Raw genomic sequence first — 25230 nt, 5'->3', positions numbered from 1 at the left:
GAAACCCTGTCTGCGTGTTTTTTCGGCTCCGAGGTGACTTTTTTCTTTTTCGGGGCCGAAACTTCTCGGCGTCGATCTGTTTCGGTGCCGCTGTCTCGGCGTCGAGCCGTGTCGACACCGGCATCTCGGTGTCGAGGCTTGTCTCCAGCACTTTCTCGGTCCCGAGAAGGCTGCGTGCCGGTGTCTCGACCGGAGTCGGACGATCTCGGCACTGCTTGGGCCTTTTTCGGTGCCGACGGTCGGTCACCGAATTTATGGGTGGAGCCATGGCCTGGTGGCAGTGGCGTCCCCTGGGCCTTGTAAATGTTTCTCTGTGTGGTTTTCGACGTCTTACTCACGGTTTGTGTATCGTCGAATCCTTCGGAGTCTGAGTCTTGGATCGAAAAGGTACCTTCCTCTTCCTGTTCCTCGAACTCCCGTTGGGCTGTCGGTGCGGACGCCATCTGAAGTCTTCTGGCTCGACGGTCTCGGAGTGTTTTTCGGGACCGGAACGCACGACAGGCCTCGCAGGTGTCTTCGCTGTGCTCAGGTGACAGGCACAGGTTGCAGACCAAGTGTTGGTCTGTGTAGGGGTATTTATTGTGGCATTTGGGGCAGAAACGGAACGGGGTCCGTTCCATCGGCGTTCTTCAGCACGCGGTCGGGCCGACCAGGCCCCGACGGGGGAATCGAAAAACTACCCCGAAGGGCACCGGAGCTCTTCGATCTTCGATGCGGTGTGGAACCTAAGTACGCCGATCCCGAACGCAACAATACCGACGAAAATCTTCCGAAATTAGCTATCTTTCCGTTCCGAAACTCGGAGCGACAGGAACACGTCCGAACCCGATGGCGGAAAAAAAACAATCGAAGATGGAGTCGACGCCCATGCGCAATGGAGACAAAAGGAGGAGTCACTCGGTCCCGTGACTCGAAAGACTTCTTCGAAGAAAAACAACTTGTAACACTCCGGCCCAACACCAGATGGCGAGCTATTGCAGAACATGCGTATCTACAGCGACAGATGCCATCGAACATTTGATTTTCACATTCAGGACAGATGCACGTTTAGGCATTCTAGCTTCAAAAAAAGAACAACACTGGCAAAGCCAACAGATCTCCTTTGTGACCTACTGGCTTTGCCAATGGTTGTTAGACAAGCTGCAGCACACCAACCCAGATGCTATGCAACATGGCTAATGTAAAACAAAATAAAACGTTAAGACAGCCACCTGCTTTATTTTGTAGATGTATGTACACCACGAGTGTCTTAAAAAAAACACGACAGTTTTTTTGTTACCGATCCATGCCAGATCCGTAATTAAAATGCACATTTTTAGGTCGAAAGCACAAGCGCTCTTACACGTTGTAATCTATCTGTGGACTTGCAAACACGCCCACAACAGGTCCATCCCTATCACTTGTTCATGGGCTTGCCTTTCAAAAATCCTTTGTTTTCATTGGTAAATGCTTTACGTTTGTCCCTTCTTTGGGCAGTTTTGTTACCGCCTTGGCCATCGACCCTGTTACATGGATAATTGCACTTTTGCCGATACGTTTAACTGCGAGCGAACTTCTTTTTCCTTTTGTGTCTCCGCTTCGTATAGTCTGTGATTCGAAGACTTACACAAGGAAGTCATGCCCAGCTTCTCCTGTTGCCTATCTCTACTGCAGTCCGAACGTAAGCAGTCAGGCCCATCTCATGACTCCTCTTCCAAATGGTAGTACTCAGTTCCAGAACTCTGCAGTTCCAGGGCTCTCCGTTAATAACCCTACCAATCATTAACGCAGAGCCTCACTGAAAGAAGTACAGAATTCCCGCCTTGGATTTTTTAGCACAAGGCCTGACAAAGACCCCTAACGAAACTGTTGTAAATTTTGTTCAAAATGGCCACATTTGTTATAACTGTATGCAAACATTAATGATGCGAATATGACATAAATACATTTTCAAGTATTACTAAAGAAAGATATCAGTGCCAATTGTAAAGTGGCAGACAGCCTGTTAGAGTTTCAAGCTTCCTTACACCCTTTATCATTCTACTTATGAGAGTACCAACAATTTGAAAATGATGAGATATGGAGATGTCCACCATTTTCGGCTGTTAGAGTTCTGCTGTTTAGTTTGGATTTGCTCCCTAGCTGAAGGCTACAGGAGGCTCAGAAATGTCCCTAATGACCAGAAGAATGTGATCCTGAAGAATAGGCGTTAATAATATATACTACATATTGTATGCCTGTATTGTACTGCAGAAGCCTTGGTGGGTACCATTTTTTGATACATTCTTATAAATATCAGTTATTTTGAATGAACTGTGAAGATTACCTTATCAGTTTTAAACTACACTGAAGTTGTTAAAACGTTTGAAAATTTATGTTTTGAGGATTATATGCTTATGTATTATCCACAAACAAACTATAAATCATCAAGAATTAAATGGAAGATGTCTAAGTCCTACTACACAAACCACCTTCTGGAGAAAAGTATCAAACAATGGTGCAGAAATGTTTCTAAGCATGGCTCGAAAAATCTACTCAAGCACTCACAATCGTGAGTCTTACTTGATCAGGACAGCTATCTTTAGGACTTACTCACCCCTTCTGGCGAACTGACAAAGAACAGGTGTTCTGTTCAGTTGAAAAGTGGAGGGGCAATAAAAGATGCCTTACAATCTTGTTCTTATGTGACATTTGCTCTGTGTTCACAGACAGAGGACAAAAGTCACTTTGTCTAAGAATTAACTTTCTTTCTGACTGCAGAGTTTCAGGACTTTTTAAGATGAATTGTGTGACCTGCTGTTTCGAGTGTATATTAAAAGGAAATAGGGTGTTAGGTTTTTCCTAACACACAACATTTAATCAACTAAGTCAACTGTGCAAACATTTCAAAATATATTTTACTTGTTGTGAAACCCGATTTTCCATATTTCTTTGTGATGAAAAAAATATTTTAGTAAGACTAAAACAAATCAGAATACTTTAGGTGTTGATGTGCAAACAATAAATTTTCTGAAATCCAATTTTCAGATAGTGAGTACACTATATCGTTTTATCAGTAAAGTTGCAAGTTAGTGGAAAGGTTTTTGGACATTTCTTGGAAATTTACTGTGAGTAGATGACAATATGCTACCACATCATAGTTTAGTAATATAGCTATTAAAAGGGAGTGTTTAAACAAACTAAGAAACACTCCTGCCCTGATGGCAATGCTGTTGGTAAACTAAAAGAAGTCATGGGTCATGTGTCCCCCATATGTGGGTTAGATTCTTCTGATACTTGCAGCAAACTTTAGTCTATTTAATCAAAAAGAGTTTTTTTGTATTACAGAAATGCTGAGCTCACATATTTGAAGGCAGTCATATGTGAGAATGGAGTATAAGGCGACTCGGTAAACTATTTGCCTAGTAGCACACAATTTGGGACCCGTTTACGGATCAAGTACATTACAGTTAGGTCGAGTAGATTAGTTAAGTTACTCGACCTGCAGGTCTAGTAAAATGTTTGTGATTTTTCAAGGCCTGCTAAGGCATTACTTACAACATAACCTTAAGATGTATATGCATACACAAACTATAACGATAAGGGGCTGGAGCCTTGGCGCCTAGGCTGTACAATTTCATGGTTTTTTTTTTTTGCTTTTGTTCTAATGCCATTTCTTTTTATCTGGGGTATTATTTTTAAAAAGGATCTTCTTGGGACTGGTTTTTAAATCGGAGGAACAGAGGAAGGGAGTGGGGGCTGATTGTTTTTTTATTTCACCTGGAACTGGACTGAAGGGACGTTTTTGTCCTCTCCCTGTTTGTTGCTGTCTGCAGGTGTACTCAGATAGCAGAGACAGCGGACTGGGAGAGGGTGTTTCTGGAAGGCTGGTGGATTTGGACACGGCACTCCGCCATTTTTGTGATCGGCTGTGTTCCAGTGTTCAGGGAAATCATTTTGCCTACACGGCCTCTAACACGTATAAAAATATGGCCACCATGCGGACAAGCCCAGTGGGTGTGCCGCTGGTATGCCTCAGGCAAGCCCGACTGCGTCCAGCAGTGTCCCAAACACAGCCAGCGCCAGCCACTATGGTGGTTCTGGAAATGAGGGAGCAGTCACAAGGTCTTACTCTGCTAAGGAGTTAAAAGGTATGGGGGGGGGGGAATGACACTATGAAGTGTAGCCCTTTTCTCATTAATGGAGTGGGCCCTAGCTCCTGTCTGAAATGCAGGGCTAGTTTCCATTCCCCTTTTACACTCGCTAATGGGAAAGGTTGTATGAATAAGCACTTGAGGGAGCTGAGGGCATTCTTAGTGAACGTTCGCTCTTTGCAGAAACATGCCCTTGATATTTATGATTTGTTAATAGATGAGAGCATTGATTTGCTCCTTCAATCAAAGACCAGGCTGAATGAGGCTTCCTCTCCAGATCTGCATATTGCTGTCATAGGCACCTAGAGAGGGTCGAAAGATGTATTCGCTTTAAAATGAATGAGCTGTTAGGAGCAGACGCCTTGGGCTTCAGCCTATCATGTGGTGGACAACGGTCTTTTCTGGCGCGCTGGTTTATCATCCTCCAGGGCATCTGGGAGATTTTGTAGCCTCCCTGGATCAAGCTCTGGTTCCAAAATGTGTTGTGTGTGCAAATTAAACCTTGCTTGGTGATTTCAATATCGATTTAGATAAGACAGAGGACCCACTGGTGATTCGCTGAATGGAAACATTGTCTTCTTTAACCTTGATCCCTGTCTCTATGGGTGCCATACATAGATCAGGGCATGCCATTTCTGGGATTTTATTGAATGTCCCTATGACTTGTGAGACCCCCTTTTTTGGTGCCATAGTCTGACCATTTTGTCATGCCCTTTTCTTGGCAGTTCGCTCCAGCTAAGGAATCCCGCCCCCACATCCCAAGGAGTGAGGACAGGGCTTGGGGCAGGTTAGTTTTTGAGGACCATAGAAGTATATTGTTGGAATTTAAACCTGAACTGTTAGAGTCCATTATGGAGAAAGACATGGCTATTAAGAGGTGGCTTGTGACGGCTGAGTTGGCAGCCCCTACGAGAAAAATATGCAGACCACTAAGCCTCATTCGGCTTGTTGATTTTCAGATGACTTAGCTAAGGAAAGAGTTGCATGTAAGAAATTGGAGAGAAAGTGGCGGAAACACTATTTGGAACAAGATAAGGCCATTTATAAAGAGGCCTTAAGCAATTACCATAAAAATCTCAAGAGTGCCCGTAGCACCTTCTATGCGCAATGCACTAAAGAAGCAGATAATGATGGCAAGGAGATTTTTTTAAATTGAGTCATTGTTTACCGATCCGAAGACATCTCCCCCACCCCACTCGAGCTGAGTCAAGCATTATGTAACCGCTTGAGTGATTTTTTGAGGGTAAGATTCTCAAAATCCAGGCTAATATCTCTAGGACAAAACATTTCTCTGGCATATTGGACATGGAAAGATCAGTTTCGCTGCCAAATGGACCTAATTTGTCATAATTTATTGTTCCGCCTGTGGAGGAGGAGGTTGTGTTGCCTTTTCCAGATGTAAATCTAGCTCCCTTTCTGATCCTATACCCCACTGGTGGTTGAAGGCAATAGAAGATATTACTAGCCCTATCTATCATGATTTGTTTCATTTCCTCTTTCACGTAGGGATACTCCCAAAGGAGTGGAAACTAGCTAATGTAATCCCCTTCTTTAAAAGGCCATTGTGGACCCTGAAACCCTGGCCCAATTCAGACCGAGTTACCTGCTTCCTGCGGCAGCTAAGGTCTTAGAAAAACTGGTGAATCAACAGCCAACTGCCTTCATGGATGAAAATGATTTACTAAATACCTCCAAATCGGGGTTTAGAGCACATCACAGCACCAAGGCAGCTTTACTTGAGGTGTCAGAGTCTATTAGATGCAGTTTGGACTCGAGCCTCAATGTCAACTTGGTGCTACTTCACCTGTCGGCAGCATTCAACACAGTCGATCATAATATCTTGCTAAGCATGTTAGATCACCTGGGGGTGACTGGCTCGGCCCTGGACTGGTTGAGTTCCTTTCTGATATATCGTGAACAGGTCGCTTGGATGAAGACATAAGCCTCAGAGGCAAACAGCCTAAGGTGGGGAGTGCCGGAGGTTTCCTCCCTTAGCCCTACTCTTTTTTATATCTATATGGCGACATTGGCTTTTCTGGTGGAATTCTTTAACATCAGATTCATCCTGTATGCGAATCACACTCAACTCCTGCTCACATATGAGGGAGACTCATCAGAGGCTAAAGTGGCTTTTGTCTGCTTCATGGAGGCAGTACCGGATTGGTTAAAGGTTAACAAGCTGCAATGTAATCCAGATAAGACCGAGGTCTTATTGTCTGGTCGCAACCCCCCTCCCAGGATGGATGGGAGCATGGCCCAAGACTGCCTGTCCTCCCCAAATGATGCAAGCAAGAAATTTAGGGGTGATATTTGACACTAAACTCTCATTTAGGCTCAGGTATCTGCTGCAGTTAGATCTTGCTATTGGATCCTGCGCATGTTGAAAACACTTCAGCAGTTCTTCCCACACTCTTCCCAGGAAATGGTGGTCAGGGCATTGATCATTTCAAGGCTGGACTATGCCAATGCTCTTTATTTGGGACTTCCATCTTCTCTAACCAACTGATTACAAGTGATGCAATGCATGGCCATCCATCTTCTGTTAAAATTGTCTACGTCTACTGCGATGTCCTCATTTTGTGAAAAATTACACTGGCTGCCAGTGAGGCAACACATATTTTTGAAATCTCTACCAAGCTCACACCAAGCCTTTTACAACAAGGGGCCAAGCTTCCTTGATAAGAGAGAGATGGAGTTTATTCTGGTGCGCCCACTTCGGTCTAGTAATGTAAGCCTTTTGGTGGTTTCTCACTTTAAAAGGCAAAGGCAGGGAGGTGTATCTTTTACAGTGGTAGTTGCTAAGTTATGGAATCATCTTCCTTAAGGTCCATCATGGCCAAAGATCTATTTTAAAAAGAACTGAAAATTACCTGTTTAGGCGATAATGTGTGGCCTGGTTGCCCCTGCTCCAATCTCTGTAAGTACCTTAGTGTCAGGACACTCTATGGTGAGTAGCTGCCAGTTTTACAAGCATTAGTCATTCATTCATTCACTTTATCAAGTATCTGATGACAGTGAAGAACATGCTTTTTGCGTACAAAGACATTTTCAATGTATCAATGTATTTTATGACTGCCATGGTAAAACTCTTTCACAACACCCAAAGATTCATCAAAACAACTAATAAAAGATGTTCCAAGGACAGAATGTTAATGTTAATGTATAACATGACCTAAAAGAAATATAGGCATAGCAAATAGTCAGTCATAATGTGTGTAGAATAGCAGGCCAGATTGCAGTCGTTGTTGTTAGTCCCTACCGGTAAATGATGCAGTGGGACATCCACTTGACCAAGGAAGTCATCTCTTGTCTGAAGGAAAATAAAGACAAGTATTTATTATACAGTACAAACTGCGTGTGGCTCAGTGTAGTAAATTTGAGTAACAAAGTTCATGACATCCTTTCAACATTAACATTATGACATTTGGGCAAAATATGTATTTTTAAAGGAAGGTTATCTATCACTGATAAAATGATCTACTGGCTTATACATATCTGCAATGAAGTAAACTCGCAACTCTAACTGTAAGTCAGCACACAGCACACATAAATACATTTTTGAAGCGCAATATATAGGGGAAATGTAACTTATAATTGCAAACTTTCAAAAATGTAAGAAGTTTGATTTTGGGATCTCGAGCAGGGTTAACACAAACATCTGCAAGTATAAAAACAAGCATTGGCATAGTCAATAGGTATTGCTTTTGGGATCTTATAAGTACTTAGCCATGTAACCCATTATCCTTGGTGGCCCAACATCTATTTTTACCTCACATGCCACTGGTGAACGGCCACACACACTCAGGGCTCGAAATAAAAAATTACTTCTGGATCAGCGATTTTATCCCTGTCACAGAACAGTTTATGAGCGCTGTTTAATTAAACACCTCTTGCTTAGCAGGGGCTTTGAGTCCCATGTGCATATATTGCAAAATATTTAAGCTACAAGACCCAGAATACAAACTACTATTTGTGGTCTGAAAAACCAGACTGGCTTAGTAAGTTGCACAAGAAATGGCCGTCACATCGCAAGTATGATCCTTCATGTTTGGATCTGTCAAGAGCAGTGGGTTGCAGTTTTGTGTTATTTTCTGATAGAAGATGTTTTGTGTAGCTAGTTGTAAGAAAAAGTCCACAGACATGCTTGGAGTAATCCTTTAATTGGAGTATCACAGTGCTGTGGCAGCAGGTTAAAAGGCAGCTGCCAAGATAGTCTGTAGAAAAGAAAGGATCCAATGGACTGCACACTTTACCAGTAACAGCTGGGGCTCCTTAACGCTGCCATTTGGGTACAAGGTATTTATTACTCGTAAGCTCTAGTGAATACATAACACTGCACCTCGAGTCAAGCATTACACAACATCTTCTGAACTCCAGTCCAGCAGCGCGCAAAACTACATTGAATCACAGCAGAGCAGTGACACATCCAGATCCTACATAGAACAGCAAGAGCAACAGAAGCATGAAGCACTATCATCCAAACTCATACAACATACATCAGTATGATCTAACACCAGAAATATGCAGCACTACTATTACGAATCGGCATGTCTGGAGCAAAGAAAATGTTAATTTTCCAACACCCAGAACATTTTGCAAAAATGTATCTAAAAAGTACTTAAAGTTAGCTTTCTACCCACCTGCCCTTCATTATAATTAGTTAAAGAAAAGAAGAATGACAGTGTTGGCAATCAGAAGCCCACTGCATCAGGGTCCAACACTATGCACCTCACTTCCAATCATGGACTCTGTGGTGACAAAATTACAAGAATCATTTTATTTATAGTTTGAAGCAGGACTCACCACTAGCAAGCAAAGAATTTTGAAGGACACTGAAGCAAGCAAATGAAAAGGCTTGAAGTCCACAAGAAGATGTATACAAGAGGTTGCACGCTTACCCTCGACCTAACAACTAATTGATGTACTCAAAATTAATTTCTTAAAACACGCTCTAAACTATTCACCGGATTTACATGTAAATAATTATAATCTGTAATGATGTAGCAAGTCTTATTTGTTCTATGTGAAAAGACAGGGGAGCATGTAGTGACCTGATGTGCCTTTGCATGCATGGGCTGAGAGGGGATGCAGTGAGAATGTGTTGATGCATGGTGTCCACGTGCTGTGTAAGACATGGGAGTTGATTACAGCTGGAGAAGAATGGAGCCCTAGCGGCACCAACCTTCTGTGACTGTAAACCAAAGGCCTTACATGTAAAAAAAAATGTATACCCTATTACTGAATGACTCCTGACTCTTGTATGAAGACCATGCCCCCCAATTACAAACATGGATGCAGTGTACAACAGTAATTGCCTTGCTGGTGTCTGTGACTGCATGTGCTAGTGTGTGTGATTGCCTGTACTGGAGTGCGATTGTATGTGTAGTGGTATCTGATATAGCTGTAATATGTGAAGGCTTTCTTTTTTAAGATATTTATTTTTATTTTTTCATGTACATAAAAAAATGCAAGAAAAATGATATCCATAAAACATGAGCAAAATCTATGAACTATATTTCGCAGTTGTCCATGGTCCACATTATGTTACTACGAAGGTAATATTATTGAGTGCCCTCCTCTGAATAAACCCTACAATGGATTCTAGATGTCATTACTTAACAGGAAGGCCCATTATTTATTCCTAAGCGCTCCATTACCAATAACAAAGGGTCTCTACCCATTGTCCTACACAGTCTCTGATTGTAGATTACTATGACATTGGATTGTAGTGTTTTAGGTGAAGTGAATTCCTCCAGAGTCAAGCTGTCTTTAGGGCATTATACATGAGGGCCACAAGATGGTGTACTATGTCACATATCAATATGTGACACAGGTGTAATCATAACAAGGGGTACGTCAGGGAAACCAGTCCAAATCCCTCTAGCTATAAGTGCCAGTTTAGCAACTGTAGAAACTGGCCGGGTCTAACCCGAAGGTATCTTGTACCTCCTGAAAGGTAATACAAACCTCTCCAGGGTATAAGTCCCCCAAGTGTGTCACAGCCCCCTTCTCACCAAAGCAGTACCAAAATGCCAAAGGATATATGCTGAAATAGTTTAATGACCCTGATGTACTGGTAATTAGAATAGGGGTTCACTTCAGGACTCCCTTTACTATTCATTCCCAGATCCTACCAGTTTTCATATTATATCCCAACACATCAGGAATTTGTCATCTAATTATGAGAAATTCCTGATAATGTACTGCGGTGTCTGTGTGTCCCTTAAGTAGTCCTTACTCCCAGTTACTCTTTGGCAAGGCTGCATAATAGCAACGTTCCTAGTTCAGAAATCCTAATCCCACCATCCAGGTTGATCTTTAATGACGAAAGGGCCACTTTCTGTGTTTACATACTAAGGATATTTACATGGTGTTCAGTGTTGTGAATGTGGCAGATGGCAATGGGCATAGGGATTTTTAAACGTCCTTGTGGGTGAAGCATCATTTATAGGACAGCTATTCTACCCATAATGGACAGTGATAAAGCGTTCCAGTGGCTTATGTTAAGGCTTCCTTACCCCTATGTTGATCTGATATGCAGACATGGACTGGTGTTAAGAATGGGAGTGCAATATCTCACACTCCCTTGTTTGTTCTGTTGTGTCAGAGCTGCATTGAACTGATGATTTACTATTTTGCTCTGCTAGTAATTTCCAGACTGTTGCTATTTTTAGCTGGCATAATTCTGATCAGATGACTTTCTGTATGCTATTAGTACAACTACCAGGGGCCATGGTTAAGGCTGCAGATTTGGGTGCTTTCTTCCAGCTGGTAAGTGGACATGTTGGTCTGAGGTGAGAGTGTGGTGAAGTGCTGGGTTGCACCTCTGTGTGTGCAGGAAAGTGTTAGAGAGTATTTTCTGTGTGTGGCATGTGGAAGATCGAAAAGATGTAAGAGTTTGTCTTTTTGTTACTGAGTTAATGTTGCATTGTTTTTATATTTGTCCTGGTTGTAAAGAAAAAAGATCCTGTAGTGACATGGAATGGCTAGTTTGTCCTTTGTGTAAGGAAAGGGGATAATGTAGTAAATGATGTGTGTGTGTCCTGAGTGAGAATGCTGTATAATGCAGAGTATGGATGTTCCAAAAATGGGATGATGCATGGAATGCTGGACTCTGTGCTGTGTGAAGTTTTGTTGTTTATTAGAGTTGGAGGGGGAACTGAGCATTAAAAGGACGTAACAGGCTATGTCTTAAACCGAGGGTCTAACATGAAATAGAGAAATCGCTACCTATCTGAATGGCTCCAGTCTCTTGTATGGATACCCTGCCCTCCATTTACAACACAATCCAATTCACATAAATAACAAAAATTATCCACCATATTTCTTGTTCCATTTTGTTAGGAACCTTGGTCTCACAACCAGGCCCCTCTCCATATTACTCCAGTGAAAAATAGTACATATATTAGTTTTTAAGCATCTTTCAACACGTTAGATAGGTTTGCATGTTGTATGTTGTTGTATCACTGCAAGAGAAAGGATTCTCTAATATTAAATAATGACTTTACATCACATAAGCTCTCCAGTCTAGCTTCTCATTCTTACTTGAATGAGTCTGAATGCTACTTCCATAAAATAATAATAAAAATATCTACCCTCTCTTAATTAAAGCATTTGGTAAGTGTACACCACCTTACTTCTGGACCAACAAGTTTTGAGAATACAAAAATATATTAATAAAATATGTAGAAAATAAATAAATTCCCCAAAACAACTTGTGGAGATGGAGCGTGGCATGAAAATACAAAAAAGGTGCTAGAGGGACACAACTGCAATGATCCAAACAGAACAAATATGCTGATTCCAGGACCAATTTCAGTGTTCAGGTTGGTTTTATAAAGCTTGTTGGGCAAGGGCTGTCAACAGAGTGAAGACTGGAGTTGAGTCACCTTTCTCAAAGCTGGTGTATGACTTCCAGTTACTACTGCAGTGGATGCAAGGATAGCACACACAACAGGACAAACGATAGCAGGCATGCATATACAAAGGATACTAGGTAGCTTGCACAAAAGCAGTCGCTGCCTTGCACTGTCTCTTGCACACAGAGAGACAGAAGGCTGTTGTGTGCCTCAGACCAACAGAAGAATCACTGACAAATCAAATAAGTACAGCATTTGCCCACTGTTGATCTCTTGGTGTAAAATGTGCCAGCTGTGCCTTAATTAGAGGCAATATACTCCCTACTTTCAAGTCTACGTTTATTAGCTTGAAACCTGATCATCCCTTAGGCTGCTAAGGCTTGCCCTTCCTTGGTGCAGAGTCCTTTTTTAGGTTTTGCCTGAGACAATGCATGCATTGTTGCTTGCAATGATCTAGTGTTTATTTAAAAACAGATCCTAAAAAGGGGATTTTAGCCCTCCCATCACTTTTTGCTTCATTGTCAAATTTATGTTTTGTTCTTTTTCATTGGTGAGCACGCCAGCCCCTGTCGGCTTCAGTTGGTCTCCTGTGATTTTATCTTCTTCCTTCAAGCATGGATCAAGTACTGATTGATTTTGTGATTAGCTCGCATTGAGGTAGCTTCTTTTTGGATCTACCCAACTCTGAGTTAAGCCCTCGAGTCATCCTCTCCTCCTTTTAACTCTGAACTCTCAAGTCATCCTCGAGTCCCTTCACCTCTATTCTCAAATTTTGTCCCCTCGTCACCACACTCTATGCTATAGGTCTTGCCTGAGACCACATATGCACTATTGCTTATGAGACCTTATGTTTACTAATAGGGGGCTTAGAGCCCACCCATTGCTTATTGTTTGTTGGCTTCATCGTCACTCATTTTCTTGCTTTTTTGGTCAATGAGTGCCGACTTCACTGCATCTTTATGTGTTTGTCCCTATCAAGTACTGGTTCCTTCCTACCCTTGCCCAGTATCCTTTCACTACTTGCCGCTTTCAAAGGTACGTTATTTCCTCCTGCCTTCATTGTTGCTTGCTTTTACCTCCCGCTCCTCTTGCATTTTTGCTTGTCTTGTTCGCACCTGCTCCTCTCCCATTGTTGCTTCCCTGTCCATCCACCACCCCTTCCCCATTCACCGCTTGCCCCCTCGAACCACTAGAAAATAAACATGCATCCAAAAGTTGTGCCAACCGGTTTCAACTTGCTACAACGATGCAGATGACATTGAACTCTGCTCTGCATGACTCTTTTGGTCCTGTCGTCATTTACAGCTATCAAGGATAACTCCAGCTGAAATATAAGACTGTTAAACAGGTTCTTTTCTTAAGATAGAGAATAATCCCATATAAAGAAATTGATCCTTGTGGTCAATGAATCATGCTATCCAGGCCAAATACGTGTCCTTCTTTCTCACATGTTGGGGGGTTATAAAGGTATTCAGAGTTTGTGGATTCCCCTGGAGGTGCCAGGAAAATAACCAAATACTGAAACATTTTGTGCTTTTTGGGACAAAGTGCTGTGCAAGAAAAACTATGTTTTTTAAAACGCCATGAACAAAAGGCTTGCTGTGTTAAGATCACCATCTTCGCACCATCCAGAAAAAAGCAGAGCTATTAATAATACTACTTTGTTTGCATTTTTAATAAACGGAAGTAGAGTTTGCCTATTTTCTGTGGTTTCTATCTACTTGCAGTCTGTGGTGGAAACAGGTGTGAAATCCAAGGGAAGAAACTGATCCTTGAAATAAAAGAAGAATGAAAATAAGCAGGAATAATTATCAAGTGACATTTTATCTGCTTTTTTGTGCTAATGGCCGTTAAAAAATGTAACATCCCATTACATCCATAAGATCCTTATGGTCACAGGGATGTTTAGTGCTTGTTGGTTGTCCAAAAAAAATCTGCACTGAGAGCCAACAGCTGAGCTGTAACTTCAAGTTATATTTTATTGTGTACTAATCATGCAGCAATTCATATGGCGAAATCTTATGAATGATACAATGGAAATGCTGGAAACCTATGCTTTTTAGGGTCGAGCCTGCGTTGCATGCGCTCGCGCATGCGTATCGCAGCGAGACACTTTAGTTATTAGAAAAGGGCTCAGAGCCCTGTCGACATCACGTCAGTGTTTTTTATTGGTTTGTGGGCTTGCCTATTAAAATCCGCTTGCTTTCATTAGTCGAAGGCATGCACACGTCATGCCTTTTCCGGTGGCTAGCCCTCCTCGAGCGCATCGACCAAGTACAGAAAACATGCGAGGCTCGCTGTTTTCTGTCTGGCTCGTGGACTACTTTTTCTCTATTTTACTAGCGCGATTTCGCTTGGCAGAAGTCAAGCGCTTTACACAGTTAATTGCACTTTTTCGGTTACGTACATAAATACACTTTTGCCGATAGGTGGAAAGTCGGGTTAGGAGTTTACAACGCTATCAGCTCTAACATGAGCAAACGCGAGACCCGTTGCATTGCAAATGCTTGTTTTTTATTGTACCTGGGTTGCAGAGTTAAGAAACAGTTCTTATTCGTATCACTCTAAATTCGGGGTCACATATCTTTTTGATTCACAGGGCATTTTGCAAAATGTGATCTTTCTTGCACACTGAATTAAATTTAGAAGCCAAAATGGAGAAAAACTCAACCAAGCATAATGAATCTTACACTCTTCTGTATTTCCACACTTCTCCCGAAACACATGGTTCCATGGCAGGAAACGCACCAAAATGCAACAGGGATACATCAAAATATTTGCTATGCAAAGTGACCCCATTTTGCTGATGTGGATAGCTGAGGTATTTGGTTGCGGACCTGGTTGCCACTTTTGGAAACCTACAAAACCTAGAATTTTCTGAAAACTAAGTATTTAGTGCGGTGTGACTTTTTCCTACACACAGTGTCCTGCAAACCTCGGCTAAATTCATGCATTCAATTTCTAGAATACGCAGGGATCCACACAATTGCTACCCTCAAGCTAGGCACCTGGACACCTAGACTGCCACTTGCCTGTGGCTTCCAGTTCCTGCTTTTCCAGACTGATCCAGTTATACCACAGCTGCCTGGGTTTTCTTGCCAGGGTTTTCCCGACTGCGTTTTCCCACTCACCGTTCTCCCCACCGACTGAAGCGCTGCCCACCCCAGGACCTACTTAATACAGGCTGCAGCGCAACCGCACAGTGTCTGGACCACGCCCAGCGCCACGACCCCTGGCCATCCATCCCCCAGAAGATAAACAATCGCCAAGCTCTACTCTCTCGGCCCGGACGCCACAACAAACACTGCCACTGCATTGACCCATGCTCCACATTAGGACCCTTTACCTGCACCCACTGCCATTTCACCTGCCACAGCGCACAGACCAGCCTCCTACCAGCCCCACCCTGAACATACCAGACACCACCTGAACATAAACACCAACTCACATGCACCCTTCTCAACACACACTCACTATGCAAGCATTCCACTGAATGATGGGACCTCATCACCACCCTCGCACCTGACATCGTCTTCCTCACCGAGGCCTGGCTCAACCCCACAGTGATCCCCGACAGATATAAAATCATTCACCAGGATCGCACCAACAAGCCGGGAGGAGGAACAACCATCATCCACAAAGAAATCATACAGTGCATCACCACCACTGACAACAACACCCCCCCCATGGAACACCTCAACTCAAGCTCCATATGGATGACAAAACAACCATCAGAGGCACTCTTGCATACCAACCCCAAGGCCCACGCTCCAGCTTCTGAAACACCATCGCAGACTTCATTATGCCACTAGCCTTAGACTCCAAGGACTACATCTTCCTCAGTGACATAAACTTCCACATCAAGGACCCCGCCGACAACAACACTGCACACCTCCTCGACAGAATGAGTGGCCTCGAATTGGCCCAGATCGTCCACGATCCTACACACTGCAGGACACACCCTGGACCCCATTTTCACCTCCAGCATCTGTATTAAATACAGCCATGTTACAGAACTCATATGGACCGATCACTTAATCATCCACTTCAACATCCCCAGCCCCCACACCTCCACCCACAAGAAAATCAGCACCCCGTACCTTAGGTGGAACAAAATCTCAGAGATCAGCTGGCCAGACACCCTTAACACCTCCATCCCTGCTACCACCACCAACCTTGAACAGGGAGTGAAAAAACTCAATGCCTAGATCACAAATTGCGCCGAAAGCATCGTCCTCAAAAACTCAGAACAGTGAAACGAGACAGCATATGGCTGGAGAGGAGATGGCACACCAGCAAGGACACCTCAGACATAGTAGCCTTCAAGACCTCCCTAAACCTGTACCACTGTCTGATGAGGATAACAAAGAAGACAGCATCGAAACTACTGGCAAGAACACCAAGGAGCATTTCAACATCGATAAGGAATTCTCCAAACCAGATGCCAGCAAAAACATCACACCCTCAGAGTGTGTGTGAGCTGTGTGACAACCTTGCCCACGTCTTCCACAAAAAGATTGCAACCATAAACAGAAACTTCAAACCCACACCTACAGACTTCCTTGACAGTTACACCACCATCGTAATCGAGGCAAACCATATACTGACTACCTGGAACATCCTCTCCACCCAAGACATCACCTCCATCATGAAATCCAGCCACTCGGGAGCTACCACAGACCCATGCCTGCACTACATCTTCAACCTTGGAAACCAAAGGATCGGCCAGGAACTCACCACCCTGTTCAACAACTCTATCAACACAGCGAAGGTACTGGAAAAGATCATCAACAAGCAACTCATAACATACCTGATGCAAAACCAACTACTTAATGTCTCCAAATCTGGCTTCTGCAGCAATCACAGCACCGAAACTGCCCTGATCACAGCCACCGAAGACATCCGAACCCTTCTCTACAGAGGACAAACAGCAGCTTTTGATCCTCCTCCACCTCTCGGCAGCCTTCAACAACGTATCCCACCACATGCTGATCAAAAGTCTCCACCACATCGGCACCCAGATGGATGCCCTCTTTCCTCACCGGAAGAACCTACAAGATCTACCTCCCACCTTTCATCTCCGAACCCAAGGAGATCAACTGCGGTGTCCCCTAGGGCTCATCCCTACACTCTTCAACGCATAAATGACCCCGCTGGCCAACACGATCAGATGCCACGGTCCCAATATAATTTACTACGCAGAGAACACCCAACTCATCCTCTCACTCACCAACGACCCCTCCACCAACAGAACCAACTTCCACAGATGCAAGCGTCGCTGATTGAATAAAGAACAACTGCCTGCAGCTGAGCAGAGACAAGATGGAAATACTGATCTTTAGCAACAGCAGCAATACACGGAACGACTCCTGGTGGCCATCAGACCTAGGATCCACTTCCTCAGAATCATCAATGACAAGAAGCTCACCATCGAATCACAGATCAATGCCGTCTTCTGCACCTGCTTTCTCACTTTGTACATGCTACGTAAGATCTTCAAGTGGCTTCCTCTACACGAGACACACCGTGACACAGGCCCTCATCACCAGCCGACTGGATTACGGCAATACCCTCTACGCAGGAAACACCACGCACCTCAGACCATACAAAACTCTGCAGCCAGACTCATCCTCGGCCTTCCCTGACGAACCCACATAACACCCCACCCTCAGGCAACTCCACTGGGTCCCATACAGAAGAGATGCCAATTCAAGCTGCTGACCCACACACAAGGCTCTACAGAACCAATGACTCACATACATTAATCACTGCCTGAACGTCCACCAACAATCAAGAGGACTATGCTCTGCCACCCTTTCACTTGTCCATACTCCCCGCATCTACCGAAGCTGAAGTGGAGGACGCTCCATCTCTCACATTGCAGCAAAAACCTGGAACAGCCTACCCACACACCTCCTGACCATCACCTCACTTCCAGAATTCCGAAGGGCCCTCAAGACCTGGCTGCTCGAATAAGCCTCCAGGACCTGCAAGCACCTGGATACCCTATCGGGTGATTAGCGTACTTTATAAATCCTGACTGATTGATTGAAGCTTTCCTACACTCTCATGATAAAATATTATCCACTTATGTGGCTGCGTCTAGCGCCTGCATCGGGAATAGAGGAAAATGTTGACCATATAAAGTCAATGTGGTCTTCGTATGGTTCCTGATTTGGACTGTCCTTTGAGAGGCGTTAGGATCATTCATACAAAGGGTCAGAAAAACTGGACATATTATGGTGTCAGAACACAGCACGATGTCTGGGCGCACTGTCCCTGCCCCTTTTATTATATTTTCCATAGTACTTATTGGGTTTTCAAGTAAACCTCATGACACCAACAGCTTTCAGTTTCAACTATGTGACCTCAGCACGCTGTGCTTGCTGATGCCACACAAACCCCCCCAAAAAACTAAATTGGGACAAAAGTGAAGCTCTTCCCTCGCATGCAGACTTTCAGTTTTTAAAAGATAATTCTTCTGGTGCTTACCTTGGTGCCTGAACTTTAACAAGATACATGAGAACCATTGGTGGACTGCTGGACTGCTGTGCTGAAGATCTAGTGGGGGAAACAGTAGTGAAATTATACAGACGGTACCCCAGCAACATCGACCTCTTCTGGGGATGAGGACTCATTTCTCTGTTGTGGAGAGCATGGGCATTGCAGCCAAAATATGGCCGTGTAGCAGCCGGGAGATCAGATGTGCAATAATTGGAGGTTAGCCCTTTGAACATCTCAAGACCCCATGCACAGGGCCTACTGTCTCAGACTTCTCAGCAGACAGGTTGTCTCCACTGCGCAGGGCGCTTGCACTAGTAACCTTCTCCATGTCTTAGACTCAGTCTTCTGCAGCACCGGCTACAGGGGGGAGGAGCGGTGTTCCACTTAGTGGCTGTTAGTGGGGCCTGGTAAAGCTTGGTCATCTGTGTTGCAGTGATGTGCCAGGGCAGTGGTGGCCCTCAAGCGCGAGCTTCAAAGTAGTGAACTGGTAGGCAGCCTCCCTTACTCCCCATATACCACTTGCGCTGCTTACAGAGATAATTATGCTGAGCTCTGGGGTTCTGTGGAGACCGCCATTGTGATCTGGAAGCAGTAAATCAAAGTGGTCACACACACATCTGAGACTGGCCTGTGGACACTCTACAATAGTTAGTTCACTGATACACTTACCAATGTGGAAGCATAAGGGAATAGCTCCCTGAGACAGTCAGTAATAGAGGCTTCAACACATACTCAGCTAAGTACTCAGCAGATGCTTATATATAATAAGCGCATAGGACACAATGAGAAAGGAGTGGCCGAAAGATCTAAAGAGCGCCCAGGATACAGATATTGAACAGAATAAATACACAGTTTTAGGGACTTTATTCATGGGCAAGAACAAACACAGACATGACGGACTCCAATATGAAAAGAAAGGGTACATCTCAACTCAGGGAGTCGTCCGCACAAAGCAACATAGTGGGCATGGAGCTGGCAGCTATGTTAGTCGAAATGAAAACTAGTACTGCCATCATGAATGGAAAAATCAACTCTTCGATCATCTGCCTCGACCACATGAGGAAGAGAATGGATATGTATGCATCTGGACTCTATGCAGACCCTTCTCATAGCTCGCAGCGCAGACTTGGAACACGCTTCTACTCCACCTCAGACAGACCCCCTTGCTGAAGCAGTTCAGACAGGACCTCAAGATGATACATAAAGTACAAAATAAGGGTTCAAAAATAGCTTTCTGCCACAACCTCACATTAGCCATGCAAGAGCCAGCAGAACCTGCGGCACTGTACCTCAAAGAGCATAAGCTACACAACATAGAGGGCAGCTGGAATCACTGATACCATGGCAAGGCTTGGGGATGAGAAGTTTAGTTTTCAAAATGTTTCTATTTGTTTAGACTCAATCAGGCAGAGCAGAGAGAAAAGCATTGTGATTTACTTTGCTTACAGATGCCTGTTCCGCCAGGCTCTTCGATGTCAGTGTTGAGTAAGAAAGGCTAGGCTATTTGATTCAGAAAGACTTGCAACATAAACAACTATTAACGGTTTATCAATTTTAAAACAAACATTACAACATTTATCTAATATTTATAATCCAGTTAGATAATAAGATAGAATGCAAAAGAAAAAACAAAGGCGAAACCTATTGGCTTAGCCAATGCTTGTCTTACTGTGAAATCTGTATCTCTATTCTTTCACTGAAGAGTTTACAGTTTATTTTAAAAATCAAACCATTGTCTTCGGTAGCAAACCTCCTTTACGGTTTGTATGGCCTTTTATTCAGTATCAAGACTAACTTGATAACCTTCATTAAAGGGGTCGGGCCAGCATGGCCTGCCTGGGGCTTCCCCTTCCTAGCGCTTACCTCCTCTTGGCCTCTTGCAGTTCAGCGATGCGCATGAGTCTCTCCATCAGCTATTCCTGTGGTACTCCGAGTATATGGAGGAGCAGGAGGAGGGTCATTGCTTTCCTGCCTGTCTTGAGGCTCCATGATCCCCATGTTTGTCACCATTCCCAGTGCTCACAGCGGTTATTGTCCAGAGCCCCTGCTTGAAGTGGGTTTCTACATCTGGTTGCTAGGCAACTATTGGTTTGCAATAGACTCGAAAAGGAATACTCTCTAAATTAGTAAAATCCAAGGAAGAATGATTATTAATGTGCCAGCCATCTTAAAAGATATGTTGGTTATACCTTAAGGCCTCCAAAGTAGATCGTGCCTGGAATTATTTTTTTGGGATCCCTAAAATGTAACTTCTTCCCTTTACATGTGATTGTTTATTTTATTTCTGTGAAATAATAAGTCACGAGAAACAAGGCATGCGAGCATAAAGGTTTGCACAGTAGAACACTTTTTGTGACATGCCCTCAAACAGTGGTTATCACAAAGTATACAGAGTGTTGATTTTGTTTTGATAATGATAGTTACCGCAGGTATTGCTTTGCTTAAAATACATGTTTTTTTGCCCCCTTTATTGGATATAAATTCTGGTATTTTTCTGCAAAATTACCGTTCTTTACTTATGTTTATGAACAGCTTTCTCAGATAACATTTTTTATGTTTCTCAAGTGTCGGAAAGATAGAGCGGCGCCATTTTCTCATGGGTTAGTGTGAATTCAATGTAAATTGCACTAGTCAAAGATGCACACAAAAATGCAAACGAGCACTGTGCGAAACTGCGCACTATGCAGGAAAAGCCTAAAAAAAAAAAAAGGAGTACCTGCTGGCCATTGAAAGCACAATGGACACCAGAAGCAGTAATTGGTCCCACAGCCACTGCATGGACGATGAATCTGAAGACCTCGAAGAAGCTGGAGGCAAGGAGGAGCGGCTGACTAATAGGAAGCAAGCAAATGAGACCCATGTGGGAGCGAACCAATGGTAATAACTACGGTGATGTAGGAGCTTTAACCCCCCTTTAATATTTTTTTCATTTAGTAACAAAAGACTTCGCAAGCACGCACCATGCAGGTGAAACCTAAAAAGGGAGCATTCTGGACCAACAGCTACCTTTCTGCCAAATCTGGTATAATTTAGTCCTCCGGGAGTTAAAAATAACATGGGGAAAACAAGTTTTGTGAACACACCCCCAAACATCTGTGACGGCCCCTGCCTATTGGTGGTTGCCAGTTATAGTTAGGACCTAGTTCCCAAAGACAAAGGGCATGATTATGAGTTTGCCGGTCCAACCGCCAAAGGTCTGGCAGTATTATGAGTTTTACACCGTATTACAAGTTTGACGGTCATACAAACAGAAGACTGCCAGCAGTCCACCGGCACCGCCAGGCAGCATAGACCGTCACTGTGCTGAGGAAGCATAAACAGGCCGGCGGAGACAGTTTCTGCCAGACCCATTACGAGGTTACACACCACCAATGTGAATGTGGCAGTCCAACCACCATGCACAAGCTGGCAGAAACTGACAGTACTAAAGAGAGACACTCATCTGCAGACAGCTTTACATGTCCTGGGCCGCCATGGAGACATTCACAAACATCAGGCTGCTGTTCGTCGAAAGACCACAAAATCAATGTTGATGTGAATGTCATCAACAGTAAGTGAGCACACCTACCAGTATCAACAACATTTAAAAACAGCTTGCAGAGCTGGCAAACACATCATGCGGGTGTATGCCACGGGCAACAGACACAGGTCTCATAGAACACACACTTATTGACATACATCAAAACGGACACATACAAACACTACGCACATTTTGGCCACCACACTCAAACTGCACCGCAACACTAAACAAATACACACAGCCACACAGCCCAGGAACAGGGACACTGAAGGCTACACAACACTGTTGCAAACAGTGACAACACACCTACAGCAACTAGACAATTACAGCTCACACAATGACATTCCACACTGGCTAGGGACTGTCCACAAATACAACACACATACCTATCGATGTGACATGTAACACAAACAACACCACCAGTAAACAGACCTGCAATGGACACACATCACAGTACAATGGAAGCACAATGGCATGCATAAAACACAGGGTGACATATACACAAAGAACAACATAACAACTATAACTACACAATTGGGATGGGGCCATCTAGGACACACAGGGAAGGAGATTCCACTGGGACATATAACAATTTGAACAGGACCCTCAAACAACATCTCCACAGGAAATTACCCTACATGGGTTTCAAGGACAAACAATACCTAAATCAATTGTCATGCACATCTAAACATTGGGGAATAGAAAGACAACAAAGCACATACAACACCTACTGCATGGGACATACCTCTACAGGAACCATTTGCAAGGGACACACACCTAAATGGACACATGCACAGGCAAATGCAAACAAAGCTAGCACAATTCAACACACTCCATGTCTGCACATACAAAACTCAAGATAACACAGATCTCATGAATACATAAGCCAGATCAAGGGGGTCAAGTTTCACACCATACATGCTCACACTGGACATCACGATCAGAAATGCTTACCATATCAAACAGTGCACAATGCCATGACACCACCATTGCATTCACACACACACACACATACATATACACACACAACATATACCCTTCTCCTGCACACAACCTCACATACTGCTAACAGCAGCAGCACCTGGAGCAGCAAGCAGGCTCAAACACACACAACTGCAGGCACACAACCAAAGTCACTCAGGGACAACAGAAAACCAGAATTTTTTTATCCAAAACAAAACAACATTCGGTTTATTTACACGAACAAGTAAGATTGTCTAAAGGCCATTAGCCAGTCCAAAAATAGCACACTGGGCCCTAACTTGACACCTGACTGCCAAGCAAACGCCACAGGAAGGAGCATCAAGGGGGCAGGCAAGCGCCTCAGGGTTTATCGGGGGAATCGGATTTGAGAGGGAGGGTTTGGGGTGGGGAGGAGCTGTCTTGCAACCACAATGACCATACAACAACTAGGTGACCTCTCCATTTTCACAGCTGTGTCACATGCAGCAGACCTCAGTTAACTTGTAGCCAACAATACAATCCCTTGGCAAAGTAGCTTCCCATATTTCACACACAAGTTTATGCACACATCTATTTTGCACATACAAGATGTACCAACAATTTGAGATGATACCAATGAAATCCAGCTACAAAAGTGAAATATCCTGGAGTAGTTGACATGGAAATACCCATGTCACAATGGACACATTTCAACAATGTCCAGCTCAAAAGGCGACACCAGTCCTAATAAAGTCAAGGAGGTAGTATCAATGTCACTCAGGCCTCACATATGTAATTGAAAGGAACAACATTGACCCCAGGTCCAATATGTCAGGGAGAGATCTCTCCAGAATACATACAACAATGAATCAGTCAGCCCCAGGATAGTCACCACTAATGTATGGCACCCATTACAATGACATCGACTGAGTGTGTCTGTGTATATATCTGTACCTTGCATGTTGGAGAGACACAGAACTTGCAAGGAAAAATAGAAGGACCCCCAACCTGTTGTCCAATGAGAAGCAACATCACTTTCCACATCTTAGACATGCCAACCCTGGTATCTGTCTGTGGGTGAATTGCCTGAACCCAAACACATGTGATGTCAACATCACTGCAAGTCACTCCATGATGCATGACAAAAGTCAGGGAACAATCCACAATCATTCTACATGCGCAGTGTACTTTTTCACAAGATGGCACATCAAAGGCATGGATAAACACAGAGTGGTTCCACAAGCTAGGCCTAAATGTCTTGCCCCTCATTGCTATTGCAGTCCTACATGACAAATGACATACTATGACACATGAAGATATCTGTCAGACAATAAACAATGCTGACACACTCCTGTATGTGACACAACATGAAATGGATCAGCATTGTAAATGTGCCATTCCACTAACAGTTTTCCATGCACATATATGTGAGGAAATACAGACATCATCCCTTCAACATGGGTAGAACATGCATGATATTGCAGAATAAGTATGTTTCCTAAAGAGAAAAGGACACATGCTGAAATGTAGGCACAAGGAATGTTGGCTTTACTCATGAGACATAATTATACTCAATAGACATTTCCCACTTAGCAAGGGAAAGTATTTAGCTACATCTGCAATCCAATAACCATCTAAGCCATATCACATCTATGCTGGGCACAAACACACCATAGACTGCAGCGAGACATCAGCACACATCATACACTCAAGTAATCTTGCTTGACCGCCCTCATCGCCTGCACCAACGACATCAGGACCAGGCTCGACAAAGGTGAAACCGTTGCCCTCATCCTCCTCGACCTCTCCGCAGCTTTCGACACCTTATGTCAACAAACCCTTCGCACACGCCTCTTCGACGCTGGAATTCGCCACAGAGCCCTGGACTGGCTCACCTCCTTCCTCTCTGAAAGAACACAAAGAGTTTGCCTCCCGCTGTTCTGGTCAAAGGCCATCAAGACCATCTGCGGAGTCCCCCAGGGATCCTCACTCAGCCCCACCCTCTTCAAGATCTACATGGCTCCACTCACCAACATCGTCTCCCTCACGAGGAACCCCGCAACCGCCAAGAACAACCTCCACACCGGACTCCTCGCCATCGCCAACTGGATGACAGCAAGCCACCTCAAGCTGAACTCAGAAAAAAACGAGATAATCTTCGGCCCCAACAAGTCAGCATGGGACGACTCCTGGTGGCCGGCCACACTGGGGTCGCCCCCAACACCCACCACCCACGCAGGCAATCTCGGCTTCATACTAGACTCTTCACTCTGCATGGCCCCAGCAAGTCAAC

The 25230-nt window shown here is 43.9% G+C and overlaps 1 protein-coding gene across 1 annotated transcript in view; it reads right to left on the bottom strand.

The window, feature by feature from the left end:
- Positions 1–25230, bottom strand: part of NEDD4 (NEDD4 E3 ubiquitin protein ligase) — a 1239834-nt gene that overhangs the window by 957037 nt on the left and 257567 nt on the right. The window contains exon 6 of the mRNA XM_069222425.1: positions 7372–7422. Within this exon, the coding sequence (XP_069078526.1) occupies positions 7372–7422 (51 nt within the window). The remainder of the gene's footprint in view (positions 1–7371; positions 7423–25230) is intronic.

Source organism: Pleurodeles waltl, chromosome 3_1 (assembly GCF_031143425.1).
Source record: "Pleurodeles waltl isolate 20211129_DDA chromosome 3_1, aPleWal1.hap1.20221129, whole genome shotgun sequence".
NCBI classification, from domain to species: Eukaryota; Metazoa; Chordata; class Amphibia; order Caudata; family Salamandridae; genus Pleurodeles; species Pleurodeles waltl.
This window is presented reverse-complemented; position numbering and strand designations above follow the sequence as displayed.